At 50.4% G+C, this 15,503-nt stretch overlaps 2 protein-coding genes across 2 annotated transcripts in view; both read right to left on the bottom strand.

The window, feature by feature from the left end:
- Positions 1–5,574, bottom strand: part of LRIG1 (leucine rich repeats and immunoglobulin like domains 1) — a 94,141-nt gene extending 88,567 nt beyond the window's left edge. Inside the window, exon 1 of the mRNA XM_056334341.1 lies at positions 5,396–5,574. Within this exon, the coding sequence (XP_056190316.1) occupies positions 5,396–5,574 (179 nt within the window). The remainder of the gene's footprint in view (positions 1–5,395) is intronic.
- Positions 5,575–5,671: 97 nt separating this feature from the next.
- Positions 5,672–6,113, bottom strand: LOC130147661 (translation initiation factor IF-2-like). Its single transcript, XM_056335100.1, is given in 2 exon segments — positions 5,672–6,034; positions 6,036–6,113. Coding segments are annotated over 2 exon segments (441 nt in total).
- Positions 6,114–15,503: the final 9,390 nt, after the last annotated feature.

The following is a 15,503-nucleotide window of genomic DNA, read 5'->3' as shown; positions in this document are numbered from 1 at the left end:
CAATCAACCTCACGTTTGCTCCTTCATCCCTCAAACTCCAAGGAGGAAGTCCTGCAAGGCTCAGCAACCCCAAACCTTACTTCCACAGAACTGTAAAGAAGTTTGCACGAGCAAAGAAAAAAAAATATTAAGCTGTATATAACACATCATAATGGTTGATTTTCCTAGAGAACAATTGATGGTGTGTTTGGTTTTTCGGCTGCCTACTGAGATGCTCGTTCCCCTGCCCTGGGAATTTTCCCTCTGCGGCTCCTCCTCCCCCAGCTCCCAGACCATCCATTCTCCCCTTTTCAAACTGCACCCATTGTAAATGGCACTGAATATTAACACAGCCCATTGAGCACTTGCTCCTTTTGTATGGGACCCCTGCGTTTCAAATTGCAGTCACTGTAGAGAGGAAAAGCCACGAAGTGATTAAATGCCATGAAGTTTCTCAAAAGGAGAGAGGAATATGCAGAGGAGGCTGAGGGGGTCCTAGAGCCTTTCACTTGAAGCTTCTGCAAGAGCCAGAAAAGCTTCTTGGTGGGGATTATTTTATCCCATTCAGGCTTCACCATGAATCTCACACGTACTTCTAATCCTAGTCTGACAGAGATAATTTCTGCCCCAGCTGTGGCTCAAATCAGGGATTAAGGAGAGAAGATCAGACAGCAGTTGCTAAGGGCTTGCTGTTAACTGCTGTTCTCCAGTAAGCACCAATAAATATCGCGGCATGCTGAGGGTGGTCAGCGAATCCACCGACACACGTTCACACAGGAAGGGTGGTTTTATTTGCAAGTGCGTGTATATTTATTTGTGCATAAGCAGCAGGCCTGGAGAGGCACAGCTTTGCAAGGAGAGACTGTTACCCCACCGGAGCCAAGCTCCAGAGCAGCAGCTGCAAGCCCACAGGGTGCAGAGCCATCCCGCAGCCGTGGGGCTGAAGACCTTCCCCGAGCAGGGCCACCGCTGAGGATGATGCTCCAGGAAGCACCGAGCAAGTGTGTCATTGCAAGCCAAGCAGGATTTCTTTTACAAGCACCACCAGTCCCAGGACTGTCCCGCTTGAGTGGGAAACCTTCCGTGGACCACCACCCAAGAGGGAGCTGCTGGCTCTGCAGAATTTCTTTGTGTTTCCATTCCCTTTTCCCAACAGGGGGGAGGGGGACCAGCCACCTGCACCAACCCACATCCCTCTCTCCTAAGCCATCCTTCCAAGCCCAGCGGCCCCCCGGGCAGCCGGCACACCGCGAGGGCTCCACAGCTGCACGGGGCCAAGCGCCACGAGCCCAGGGTGACGATTACTTAATCTTTGTTCCATTATTTCAGCAGGGCTGGAAGTAGGACATGCAGGCGAGAAACTGCCAACAGCACTCTCCCCCTCCCAGCACCGTCAGCAGGAGAGGCCCCCCCACTGCCTTCCCTGCATCCTCAGAGGAGCAGGAGTTACTCCGGAGCCCAGGAGCAACTCATGTCCATCTCCAACGAGCACCATGCATGGCGGCAGCAGCACAGCAAGTTTTCTGCAGAGCCCCACTCTGCTCTACCAAGCAAGCAAAGCCACTACCCTAACACGTGAGACCAGAGAAACAAGACCCAACACATCAAAAGTCCAGTTTAGCATGAAATTTAAGTTAATAGGTAATTTCGAGCACAAACGTTCAGTTTCATTGCTTTCAACAACATCTCTTTGTGTGCATGCACTTGAGCACAGCAAGAGGCTGCTCCTGACTCCTAGTTCAAACCCACTTCCAGGCCCCAAAACCATTGACAGGCACCCACAGGATTTTCCAAAGCATCCAGATGCTTTGCCCAGCTCTCCAGAGAGCAGCAGCACCGTGCAAACAGCCTCAAGGCAACTCACCCACCTAGCCAAACCCCAGAGCCTCCCTGGGACACCCTAAGCAGCTCTTAGCCCAGCTCTCCTGGGCACTCGAGGACACTGCCCTTTTCCAAGACATGCCAGGCAAACACTGATCCAGAGGCAGAAGGGCCTGTGCACAGACAACCAGTATCCCAAAAAAACTTCCCCTAGTTTTCTGGGTCAAAAACCACACATCTGTTTAAAATAAAAACTACCATTCCTCCAGACCATACCAGCAATGAATTAACTATCCAACTGCACTTCCACAGCCCCAAAGCCTTCTCACCATTAAAATCTGTACCCAAAATACTACTGCTCTGTCACTAAGAAGGAAGAAAAAGCCCTCTCTCTCCTACACGATGCCTAGAAGAAATCTCTCTTGTACCACTCCTCAAGAATTAAGATGCACAGAAAGACAGAAGCAGAGGATGAAGGGGATGTACCGTATCACCAGCACCGCTGGCACCCCACGCCTGGCTTGTCATACTTAAGCTCGGCCCTGAAGTTTATGCCACGTATTACACTCTGATGTAAAAAACCAACCAGCTTCAGACTTCAACACCAAAAGACACGAAGCATGCCCAGCAGCTTCGAAGGGAGACACACTGCAAAGGAGTCCTGCACGGGAAGTGCTCAGCAGAATTCAGTTCTCCCGGCATTCCCCATGGACCAAGGGGGTTTCACAGCTGCGGAGCTGCAGCTCCTTTGAGGATGGGTATGGGTCATGCCAGAGTGTTGCAACATGCCCTACACAGCGCTGCTCAGCCAGCAAGTCCTGCCCATTTACATAAAACTGGCATGCAGCATTCAGCTGCCTGTTGCTTTTAAGGGAAAAAAAAACCAATGCACATCTGTGCCATGCTGCATTAACCGTGAGTAACTGCAGTGCAACAGCCCTTCTGCATATCAGTTAGGCCTTCTGAAAGCTAGGGAGAAAAATTACAACTCTGAGCTCGACTACCAACAGAGAAATAACAATAGTTTCCAAAGATCCCAGTGCTTTTCCTCAGCACTGATAGTCCTGTTGACAAAATACACAGTGCAATTAAAGTCCCTTCCAGAACCCTCCCTAGTGTGCCGAGCCACATTTCCAACCCTACAAACAACAGCTTTATCTCCAACACACTGAAAACCCACTCCGAGCACTGCTTCAGCATTGTGGCACTCATCAGGAGTAAGAGATAAACTGCTAAGGAGGGAATTTTCAATAGCACTTTAACGAAGTTAAAGCACACTCACCAGGAGTCACTGAGAACAGGACCTACCTCATCTTCAATTAGCGATCAAACCTGCCCAAGCTTATCATCCCGGGGAAGCAGACACCCTCGGTGGGAGATGTAGCGTGCCCAGAGGGATGGAGATGAGGGATGCGCAGCTCTGACATCTCCCTTCTCATCCCAACTTACCCCGCACCCCCAGGCTGTGCTCCTTATTAAGGCTCCCAGGGCCACTCTAAACCCCCTTTGCCTTCTGTGGCTTTAAGAGGGCACATTAAAAAACACAGCAACAACAACAAAAAACCACAAACAAACAAACAAACAAAACCACACAAAACCCAACAAGCAATGGAGATAGCTGCACAGAGGTAACTTTTCGCCAGCACACGGTGCTTTTATAAAGAACATTAAGCAACTACTAAAAAAATGACTTGGCAACTGTCTGCACCAGAAATTAGCATTTATGATCCTATCAAGCATGAAAAACGTGCTTCAGCTTTGTGGCCTTAAACTCAAATAAGCAATTTAAGTGATTTTTAGCAATTAGAAACAATACTGCCTTAAAAACAAAACTATCTGCAATAGCTTAAATGCCCGCTTTTTCTATTAGCTATGGAGAAGGAAAAATACTCTTAATTCTGCATTGTCAGATATGAAAGCCATCACAAATTTCCACTTTAATTCTTTGGTTAGCTCAGAATTTACAAAGTTACAAACCATATTCTGTCTAAGTGGTTAAAAGATCAACAACCCACAGGTCCATAGCAGGAGATTTATACCTACTATTACTTCACCAATAAAATTTAAACTGAACTCAAGACACTCAAAAATCTGTTCCATATGAAAAAAAGACACTCCTGGGTATTAGTGCTCCCGAAAAAACACAACAATAAATTTGTTCAGACAGGGCTATTAATGCATTTCTCTGCATGAGCAAATATACACTGTCCTATTTTAAGAGGTGCATGGGGATGCTGGAATTATGCTGAGAAAACTAAAAGCTTGCTCTGAAAGGTGTCCAGGGCCGGAGGAAGGACCCTTCACAGCACAGGGCGACAGGTGAACGGGATGAGTCAGGGTTTTAATGCAGAGGCCACACGTTCCTCTGGGTACGACACCTGCTAATTTCGTGTAAAACTAGGCACTTCTGAAGCCAAAACCGACTAATACCAGGAGAAGCTGACAAACCTCTAATAATTCTTCTTAATAAGGAGCTGGATGATCTCCAGCAACACTTCAGTGACCATTCTCTCTGCTGGCAGAGCTGAGGAGTATCTATTACAACCAGGGGTTTTATAGATTCAATAATCTATAAATCTATTCAAAGACCAGAAAAGCCCAGCAACAGAAGCGCCGGGACACTTTCCCCTTTCTGGACCCTTATGTCCCCAAGGTTAGCTAACAGCTGAGGACACTTATTTTATAAGTCTGGGAGCACATACGTGCATATTCCCAGTCCTCCAGCACTGCCAAACGACTGGAGCTGTCAAAGCCGAGCTGGCTTTCCCTCGGGACCTCCTGGCTTCACATATCCCAAGGTTTATTTCAGACCCGACCAGGCCAGCGCAGCGGTGACAGCAGCGGAGCAGAACCCGGCCATCCCACCGTCCTGCGCTCGGCCACGGACCCGAACACTCTAAAACACCTTTCGGGGAGGGGGGGGGGGGGGGGAAACCCCAACCACACAACCACAGGGCTGTACCAGCAGCCAGGTGCTGGGCTATACGTTCAGCTGCCACCCAGGCCATACGATACACCGCGGGTTAATAACTGCTACAGCCGGACAAGCACCGAGGGATCGGCAGCCAGCCACGCCGCCTTTACTGGCAAACACCTGGGGTAGGGAGTTTATTTTTAAACGACCCAGCAGCACCGCAAGAGCCTGCGAGCGTCCCGGGGGCTGTCACACCGTACCAGCTGGCAGCTCCGAACGCCGGGGGGAGCGGTGACAAAAAGCAGCGGTGGGGATCGGGACGGCGGGATAGAGGGACATCCTAATAAGGATTCGGGAGCCCAAGCTGGCCAGTATCTCCAGCGGATCCCCTCACCGGAGACCAAACCCGCTGCCGGCTCCTCGTCCCCCGAGACAAGTCAACCCAGCGCGGGAGCCCCGGCCCCCCCGCCCGGCCTGGGAGCGGCGAACGCCCCGCATCACGGCTCAGCTTCACGCCGCGCAGCCCAGCGCCTACCCGGCGGCAGAGCTCGCTTCGCTTGGAAAATAACCCCGACTTCTGCGGGTTTGCTCCTTTAGAGGGGCGTTCTTGTTTCACAAGCCGCCCCGGTGCGGCGCTGCCCACACCCCCCCGGCCCCGTCATGCCCCAGCCCGGTACTCACACGTGCCGCGGCCAGCGGGGCAGGTCCCGGGGCACGGCGGGCAGCGCCAGCCCGCCGCAGCTCAGCGCCTCCCCGCCGCAGGCACAGCCGGCGGGGCAGCCGGCGGCGGCCGAGCCCAGCAGCCCCAGCAGCAGCAGCGCCGCCGCCCCGCCGCCGCCCGCCCGTGACGGCACCGCCATTTTGTATCCGGCACCGGGGAAGGTCCGAGGCGGGAGGAGGCGGCAGGAGCGGCCCCGGCGCGCAGCGCAGCGGTAACGCCGCGGGCCCCGCAAGCGCTCAGCGCTGCTCCGCCGCCCGCAGCATCGCCTCGGCCGCCGGCCGCACGGCGCTCAGGGCACCGGCATCCACCGGCGGGCGGGCGGGCGGGCACCACCGGGCGAGTCGGCTCCGCGTCCCCGCCGAGGGGAAACGCCTCCTCCTTCGCGCCGCACGGCCCCGGCCCGGCGGCCGCTGGAGCTCCCCCTCCTCGGTGCGCCGCCGCAGGGCTGAGAGCCGCCCAGAGCCGCCGCTACCGCCGCTGCCGCCCCGCCGCCACCCGCCCGGCCCCAGCGCCGCTCGCCGCGGACCCACGTTGGCGACACCGCAACATGTAGCCGCGCCGCCCCCCGCGCGCCCGCCCATTGGCTGGCGGGGGCCCTCCGGCGGGCCCGCGCGCGCCGCCATTGGCCAGCAGCCGCCCCCCCGCACCCCCTCCCAGCACGGCGCCGCGGCGCCCCATTGATGCCGGCGGCCTGTCAATCAGGGCCGCCGGGGCCCGCCCCCCTTTCCCACTCCAGGTGTGAACGCGGGCGGCCCCGCCCCCCCGCGCTGCCCCGCTTAAAGGGGCCGCGCCCGCCGCGGGGCAGCGGCTTCAGGCAGATCTGCCTCCCGTAGGTGCGGACGATCTGCTGCAAAACCAGGGGCTGGGCGCTCCCCTGCACCCCGACGCGCCTTCCTCCGGGTGCTATGAAGCCGCTGCGGGGCCGCGCTCCCGAGGGACGCGCGTGTCCTGCCACCGGCCCACTGCAGGAGCGGGTTAATACCTGCACGTGTTTCAGACCAAACCCAGGAGGTGGGATCCGCTTGCAAAACGTACCCCTATTTCTGAAAACCCAGCACTCACCAGATGCAAGGGAGCACACAGTCTAAAGCGGGTCGAAGCATGACTCATTAGATAGCTGCAGCAGCAGCCTCACGGGCAAAATTCATCTTAGGGTGTCAATACGCTCTAAAGACTGAATTTAGAGGCTGCTCCTGAGCTCAGGGGAGAGCATCCAGCTGGCTTTGGTCAGGTCTGGATGTGGCCCATGCAGCACTTAGGGGATGAAGCCCTTCATGGGCTCAGCGCACCCAGCACCAGCTGAGCCAGATGCCAGGAGTTGCGTGGGAAGCTGGAGGTGCAATATTTTAGGGAGAGAAACACACACCACAGCCCAGCTCTGCTGCCGCTGCCTTTGGTTAGATTCCACCCTGCTGCTGCAGGTTCCTCCCTGGCGCAGGGATGGAGCCCTATCTCCTTTTTGTAATGAGACGGGGCATTGCACTGCAGGGTGCTTTAATCACACCGCACATCTTCCAAGAGTCACGTATCAATTCATATAAAACAGCACATGCAAGGGGAACTGCATGGAGGTTTGCTCAGAGCGGCACCCAGGCTGCACAAACATGCCATCCCCTGAAAGGCAGCAAACCCGGATCGGTGTCATCTCAAGAACAGAGCGGGTCAGCTGAAGCAGAAACCTGGTGCGACATCGGATTTGCTGGCAAGCCCAAGCGAACAAGTTGGGCTTGGACCACAGGCTGTAAAAGCCCCATGTCCAAGCCTGAAGCATCTCCACCCTACATGGGACGCAGAGCCCGGGCAGCCCTGAGCCCCGCAAGGAGCCCGCAGCCGGGTCTGCCCTCCATGCCCACACGCGGGAGCCCGCAGCACCGAGAAGCGCCATGCTGAAGCATCACCATCAATTGGCAGAAGAGGGGTGGAGATGACAGACCAGCCTTCAGAGTGATGAAGAGTTGGGGCTTTTTAAGTCTGGCCTTCTGCATTCTGTCTGTGGACCAAAGACCTTGCAAGACCCTGCTCCACCACAGCATCACGGTGGTGAAATGTAGCTTTGATGATGTGGGGGAAAGAGTGAGAGGAGACACGTTTTTGGAAGCCATCACTCTGGATGAGGACTTCCTCTTCTCCTGCCTCTTCTCCTTCTTTTCCTCTGGATTTCTCACAGGTTCATCAATGGAGCAATTAATTTCATCTGACATAACGCACAGGGATCTTCTAAGTTCCCCAGCCAGCTGCCACAGGCAGCTATCAAGTCTTCTGCTGGACCTGAAAGTGATGGGGGGGGGGCCGTAGAGCAGCCCCCATGCCTCCCGGCTACTTCAGCTTCTGGCATCAGCACGTGCAACGTGCACTGCTGAAAAGTTATACGTACAAAAATCATACATGAAAGAAATCAGAAAAAGGGAAAGAAGTGTGGAAAACCTGAGGGAGGAAGATTTAGGTTTGGAAGATGGCGTGATCTGAAATCTACAAACTGGGTTTATTGACGGGACAAGATCTTGCTGCAGGGTGAAGGGTTTCTGATTTCAGCATCCCCACCCGAAAGCTCGACCATACACCACAAGAAGCAGTGTTAGCTATTACTGGCATAGCATTTCCCTCTTCTCTATTTACTCTTGACAGTCCACCTGCATGACTGTTTGGCCTTCAGGACAGCTTTGAACGTATCAGATTGCCGAGATGAACGATAAATGGAAAACTTGATCTCTGCAAAGGCTTCTCCCCACTCAGCGCTGGGGTGAGCGGGACTTTTAGGTGTCCCATCCCACCCAGCCACACCTTCCTGGGGACCAAACGCCCAGTGTGCTGAGCCCGGGTGATGCTCACCGGTGCCCTGGGCAGCATGGCAGGGAGCGCTGCTCCCCCCAGCCAGGCAGAGCCTCGCGCTGTGTCCCCGATGACAAGCACACCCCTCAGCACAGACGCTGAACACCATGTGGGCCAGAGCTAAATCTTTCCGGGAAGAATCAATAGGGATTATTTATAGACAGGGGCTTTCGCTAGGTAAAACTTGGGGTTTAGGCTGTTATGGCTGGGGTGGAGCAGAATGGGAATTAAATATGTATTCACATTATTGCGGCTTAGGCTCTTATTTTAGCCTTCAAGAACTGGAGAAAACAGGAGAATGGCTTAGGTTTAGTCCTGTAATTTATTGGAAAGCTGTTTGCAAACAGAGAGCAAGAGCTCTTGTCCTTGGGGAGGGAACCTGAGGCAGGAAGGGTAGATGTATTATAGAAAATAGTGCAGCCTTACACAAATAAATAGCCAATTAAAAAGAATGTGTCTTTAGTTCTTCCATGTGGGAAACACAAATTTTAAGGCACTTCTATGGAGCGGATTTCTCTTGCCCAGTAGGGAAGGCAACATGAAAATAAAAAGCTTTTGGTTCTTTTACAGTGTTTTCAAATTTGACCAGCAAGCTTTTTAATTCATTTTATGATTTCATTTTAATACTTTTCAGCTATTCCTGCAACCCCTGACCTCCATCCCAGTGATTCCATCTCACCCATTCAGGGCAGGACACTCACCTGGCACCATGTAGCTGCCATCGTAGTGCCTGTCCCAAAGCCCCTCCGCTGCTCCCCTGCCCGTGACAAGGCTGAGAGGCCGGCCATGGGGTTTCCCAGGGTCAGAGAGATCCAAAAGCCTCAGATAACCTTTCTAAAACAGAAATCTACAGGCAGCTCTCCTGGAAACTGAGCCAAGTCACCCTGCGTTTGCACAAGATCGTTGTGCACTGGAAATAATGGGATGAGTGGAGTTGGTAGGACACGAGGCTGTGCTCAGCTGTGCTCTCCCTCCTACCCCAGTCAATGCCTTTGCTAGAAAGGAGTCTGTGTACAGCATGGAGGATGCTTCTTCCTTGAGCCTCATTAAGCCTAATTAAATAGCTTACAAAAGTATTTATGAAAACAAATTTTAAAATGGCAAATGCATGCCAACAAGGAAGATCTTTCTAATTCTGCCCGTGTCTTTTTGTGGATTTGGAGTCGGTTCAGAAGTGCACACTTGGAAGGTAATTGCTGACAGCGTGCAGAATCCATCAAGCTATAATTAACACTCTACTATTATTCTAATTGCCTCACTCAAGCTTCTGTGTTTTTTAATTGTAGAGCAATTTGCCAATAGAGAATTTAATTGCAATACATATTTTATACATTTTGGGACAAAGTACCATTCTTTCCACTTCAGCAAAAATGTTCCTCCGTTTTTAATAGCTTGCTTTATTCTTTTCTAGGATGCTTTTTTTTTTTTTTGCCCGGTAAAGGAATTTGATTGCAACCTCTTGTGAAATTAGTAATGATATAATATACAGGAGTGCCTGGAGGCTTCAGTTTGGATCATGACTCTGTTAAGCTAGGAATTGTACATACATGTAGGAAGACACAGCCCTGAGGAGCTTGAAATCTAAACAGAGAAGACAAACTGAGGTGAGAACAGAAGTATTATCCCGATTCTACAGCTGGGGAGCCGGAGCCCCAGATGACTCACCTTAGGTGACCCTGTGCACCTGGGCTGCAGCCAGGAACTCACACGAGCCCTGACCGTGGGGCACCCTTCGTCTTTAACGTGAACTTATTTTCTCTCTCCTGGTTCCTGCAAAAGTATACTTCCATAATCAGATTTGCAGGCTAGACCTTCTGAATAATTTCTAACCATCTAGAATCTACGGTCATCTTTCATGGATGCCTCAGCTTTCAGAGCCAGACCCAGCACTGAACAGGAGCCCTGATGATGATGCTGAGCACCCCAGTTAGGTGTGACACACTGGGTGGAGGATGATAGCAATGCTGTCAGGCTTTGTGAGGGATGTGTTTGACTTCTCCTGGGGCCGCCTGAAGGTCAGATGCAGTGAAATAAAAAAGGATGGACCTTAGTTCACATGGACTATCCTTGCATTTGACAATTTTCCAACACTCCAGCTTGGTGATTCTATCTGCAGGGCCACAAATCTCTCTGTAAGACTGTCATCTTTTAATGGTGCTCGTGATGGCTTTCTACCCAACACTGATGGTGCTGAGATTTGCAAAATGTCTGATACCCACGGCTACAATCCCTTATACTGTCACCCTGGTACACTGATGTGTCAATCAACATTATTATGGTGAGAAATGGAGGTGTGTTGTGGGGACAGCATACAAGATCATAGTGATTATTCAGCACAGAAACAGTCACATTTACAACTAACCATGGTCTTTGGTATTAGCTGCTCATGGCAAGCTGCGTGGTTTGGGGACCTGGCACCCAGCTTGTGAGAGATTGTTTCTCTGGTATGACCAGATCAACCAAAGCATCAACATTCCAGAGGCTTATTAGTCAATCTGGTTACACCAGATCTTCAAGGACAATTTTATGGCATCTCGCCACCCAAAGCTGGTCTTTGTCTCTCTTGGATCCCAACCCTGCTCCTCAGAGCTAGTTTTGTTGGAACAACCTGTGAGATGCATGACGTGATCCAAAAGTGCCTAGCAGCAATGACTAATGATAACATCCCTTCTCACTGCTATCATGTGTGAAGCCAATCCAGCTTAGCAGGAGGCAGCCTGTGACAGTGAGAATTAAAGAAAAAGATGATCAAGCCAAGCTTCAGTATAGAGTCACTAACAGTGCTGACATCAAAGTTTAGCTTGGGCTCAAACGCCAAAGAGTTTGCCTTGCAGTGACACATAAGCCTTTTCTTCCCTTAAAAATAGAGACCAGTGCTTGAACTCTGGTCCTCCAGGAACATAAAGTCTTTGATCATGACCAGATCATGCTTCGTTAATCTGAAAGTTCACTCAAGTAGCTGCTGTCATTTTGATTTTTCACAGGCAATGAGTTAAACTGCTTTACAGCCTGGGACTGGCACAGGCAGGTAGCAAAAGAGGGTGCAGATAGCTAGATCCAATTAAGTAAATCCGTGTTTTGTCACAACGTTACAACGTTGCCAGCTCTGATCCTTTTTTTTTTTTCCTTTCCAAGGGGCTTGCTTTAAAAATTTTGTATAAGTGTATGCGAATTTATCTCATCTTTTTAAAAGATGACTATCAGAAAAGCATGACAGCAATTTATCGTTGAGACCCGACAGGGAGAAAAAGTGGACTGTTAGCACTAGAATATCACCTGCCATCTGGGTGGGCAAAATGCAAGGTAAGAGCGAGGGTGTCAGTGTAAACCTGTGATACTCGAACCTGGAGCTTACACCCAACTGCTTAAAAGCATGTTTTGTAGACAAGGCTATGTACTAACTCCAAGAGCAGGAGAAAAGCTGGTAGACCTGAAGTCCGAACACTGTCTGCTTGGATCACACGTTTCAGCACATTACTCTCCCCTAATCAGGCTTGAGATCCAAAATCCAGTTGTTTCCCTAAGTCCAAAGAGAGCCTAAACCCCGTGGCATGAGCTGGCAGGTATTAGGGTTTGCTCTTCAGATCTGGGCTTGGACTCAGATCTGTGCCAAGCCTCCGACAGCAAGAGCAGAGCTGGAGACACAGCTATTCCCGACAGTAACTAGCACTAATAGTGTTTATGGTATGAAGAGCTCTATTAACTGGCATAATAACTATAATTACATGGTGTAACTTCTTTTTGTTGCTTTCACCTCTAGGCTGAGATGGAAGTGTGAAGTTCTTGCAGCCCCAGAGGAATGTGTTAGATGAAATCATGCAAGCGGAGCAAAGAAGCTGGAATCTAGCTACAGCTGAAACAGGAGCCACCTGTCCCGGACCAGAGAATTACAGAAAAAGATTTACAGATTTTGGAGCAGGAGTTTAACTTCTCTTTCAGAGAGGGATGCTTTAAATTGAGACCATTTCTTCAGTCTGGACAAGCTTCCTCTAGAAAGGGCAATAGACTTTAGGTGCATCTGAAAAGCAGTAAATGTTTTGTTTTACTGCAAACCCTTGCCTCAGCGTAAATGGGAAAACAAGCCACTAGTTTGCTTAATAAAAGTAATGGGCTCCAAAGCATTTCCAGAGCAAAGCTTGTATTTCCTTGTTGATGGCTGTTGACTTTCAGCGGCTTTCACAGCAAGCCAAGGTAACTCACCCCCCCACACCCCAAAACAACCCGCACCTCTCTCTGGGCTGAGAAGGTTGATAAGGAAAACCCCAGATGGAGCGAGTGCAGGGCTGAGAAGGTTGATAAGGAAAACCCCAGATGGAGCGAGTGCAGGGTGCCCTCTCAAAAAGGAGCCGAGCTGAATATTTATTTAATAGCTCACTGTCAAGGCTTCATACTACGGAGGAAGGGTGCCATCAGCAAGGGTGGTCTCTGCCTGGCAGCATTTTTAAGGCAAGTTTAGCCAAAAGTTGCACAAGTTATGGCTGTTCTCAAAGGTCCAGATTCCATATAACAATTAAAGGAAGATGATTGCAGAATGACCACAGCAGCCAGACTTTGGAAGGATCTGGCAGTCAAGCACTGCCTTACAGGTCAGAGCTAGTTTTTTTCCAACTGTTGTACTTGATCTTTATCCATACTGGAAAAGGGGCAAGATACCTTGTGACAACTTTTATTGGTACTCAGTTACTGCCTCTGTGATTACAACGGGCTATTGCTACTAAACTGCCTCTTGTTGCTTCATCTGGCTGGAAGATATTAGGATTTGTCTGCTGCTTCATCATAACTTTGATCCCTTGTTTAGAAAAGAAATCTGTTTCCTTGCTCTTGAGTGCCTCATTCTTGGCTAGGGACTGAACTGCAGGCTGATATTTCTGTTTGGCCCTTGAAGCCAAATATTAACCACACTTCTTGTCCTGCTGGTACCACCCAGGAGTGCATCAATAGTGCAATACAAATGCCACAGCATCATTATATGAAGAACAAAATATGTGGCGAGGCCCTGCTGTGGCTTAGAGGCTCTAAGAAGAATCTCTCAAAATATCTTAGACATCTGCCATGTGTAAAATCTCATGGTTGTTCTTCAAATTCTTCTGTGGAGACATCAGCCTCTCCTCCGCTTCTCTCCCCATCTCCCTCTGCTAACGCATGTGCTTCTTGCCAGCAGTGTGTGACACAAGGGCCATTTTCCTCCACAGTTATTCTATTTATTCAGTACCTGAGGTAATTATACTCTGGTTTGAGACATTCTAAATCACTTCCATAGTGCACAGTTGGGATGACATGAAGGATTATGACTTCATGTGGGAATAAGGAGGAGCAGATGAAGACTTAATAGACACAGATCCTGTTTTATGCCAATGCCATAACTAATTAGAAACAGGGGGGAAACTAGTAGATGGGAACTGTCTCAAACTTCTCTCAGATTTTGCCATGGGATATGAATGAGTCTCTAGCATCGTCATGCAAGCATTGCAGTAGTTGGACAACTTTGTCCACAGATGCAGCAGTGGATGTTTGGGATTGTATAAGCTCTGTGTGTCTCCAGCAACACCCGTTTCTCACACGCCTTCTCCATCTCCCACAAGATGTGAGCGACCACGGGAAGTTGCAGGGATGCGTAATAACTGTTTCCGTTATATCCCAGGAGGATTACATTCCTTTTGCCTTTGAGATGAGGTTTCCATCGACTTGGAAGTAAGGCACGTTGTAATGGAAATGCTCACACAGAAGAAATGAGATTGAATCCATTACCAACTCATCATCTAGAGGCAGCACTGTTTGAAGATGCACCAGATGCCTCGTGCCCCCTGCCACCCAACTTAAAAAAAAAGAAAGAGAGAAAAAATGCCCCAGTATGATGTAACTTGTCTCTTGGATTAGAGGAAGCTGCATAGAGCTTTTAGCCTCACAGCTATGCTGCTCCAGAGAGGAGCCAAATTCAACAAGGATTTCTTTTTGTTCTCTAGCATCCATATATTTCTCTAAGAGGACTACGTTAGTCCCCTTCCATCCCATTTGGCCAGAGCCTCTTTGTTCTCATTACTCAGGGCAACAGCATCATCTATTCTACTTTGGATGATCCGTAACCAGACAACTTTAAGCTAGAGCCGTATCAACCAGCCACCTCTGCCCCCCCTCAGCTAGCTAGGGCACCATCACCTACTCCTAGGGCACTGAGTGTGGGTTCTTGTAGAAGACAGCTTAGAGAACAGGCAATATCCAAGAGGAACCCCCAATGAGAAGGTGGAAGGAGAAAAGGGGAGAAAAAATGCCACTCTTGCCTCCTGCTTACCCCACTCTGTTGAAGGTGTTTTTGCAGTCAGTGAATCCAGCTGGCAACAACACAGTAAATAGCCACATCCCTGTGCAGGAGCTCACTGCTGGCTGACATGGGTGGACACAGGCTTGCTGGGAAGGGGAGATGAGCTCCTTCCCTTCTGCTCCATCAGCACCAGCTGAAGATACACAAGACCTTAGCTATGCAACCATTCCCTTTAAACCAGGACCATGCAGCAGAGGTAAGGGCTGTTCTCCCCAGCATTTATGGGGTTTACAGGTGTCTGTATGCTGCAGCTCCTCTGCGGAGCCTTTCCAGACGGGCTACACCTGTGGGCAGAAAATACCTGTGAGTGATCAACTGCCAATCTCACGTCCCAGGCACCACACACGCTGCCCCAAGCTTTTGTCTTCCAAGGGATCCTTGAGGGTGAAGTGCAAGGATGCTATTTTTTCATGTGATGACCTTGCTTGCTGTTTTGCCAGAAATACCAGAGCTGCACTTTGGATGACTCCTTGTTCCTGGTGCTAAGACTTGTCCTTTTTTGAGGCAGAAGGGAATGCCTCTGGGGTCTTCTGGATGTTTTTGAGTGCATGGTGGAGTCTCATGACACTTGGAATATCTGTGGTGGTCCCAAGCTACGATGTGAGGGGTAAGTGAATGAGAATTGCTTCTCTCGTTAAGTGATATTTTATCAAGTACTGTCTCGTTTTGGTTTGTTCACCTCCAGTTTGAGGAGGAATAGCTGGTTGACTTTATCTGAGCTACTCCGTTGTTTGAACTGGTGTCTCTGTGTGAAGTGTTTCCTTGGGACTTCAGATACCTTTCTTGCTTCTGCACAGGGCCCAGTCCTTGGATGTGTTCAGGAGGGGTTGCCGGTTCCAATGCCCAAGGCGTTTTCAGATGGCTTCCACAGGGACTGATGGTTTCCCTATGGCTCTTTGGCTGGTGGCTTTGAGGCTGGA

This window comes from Falco biarmicus, chromosome 4, assembly GCF_023638135.1.
Source record: "Falco biarmicus isolate bFalBia1 chromosome 4, bFalBia1.pri, whole genome shotgun sequence".
NCBI lineage: Eukaryota > Metazoa > Chordata > Aves > Falconiformes > Falconidae > Falco > Falco biarmicus.
The sequence above is the reverse complement of the archived record's forward strand: the minus strand, read 5'-3'. Positions and strand labels throughout refer to the sequence as shown.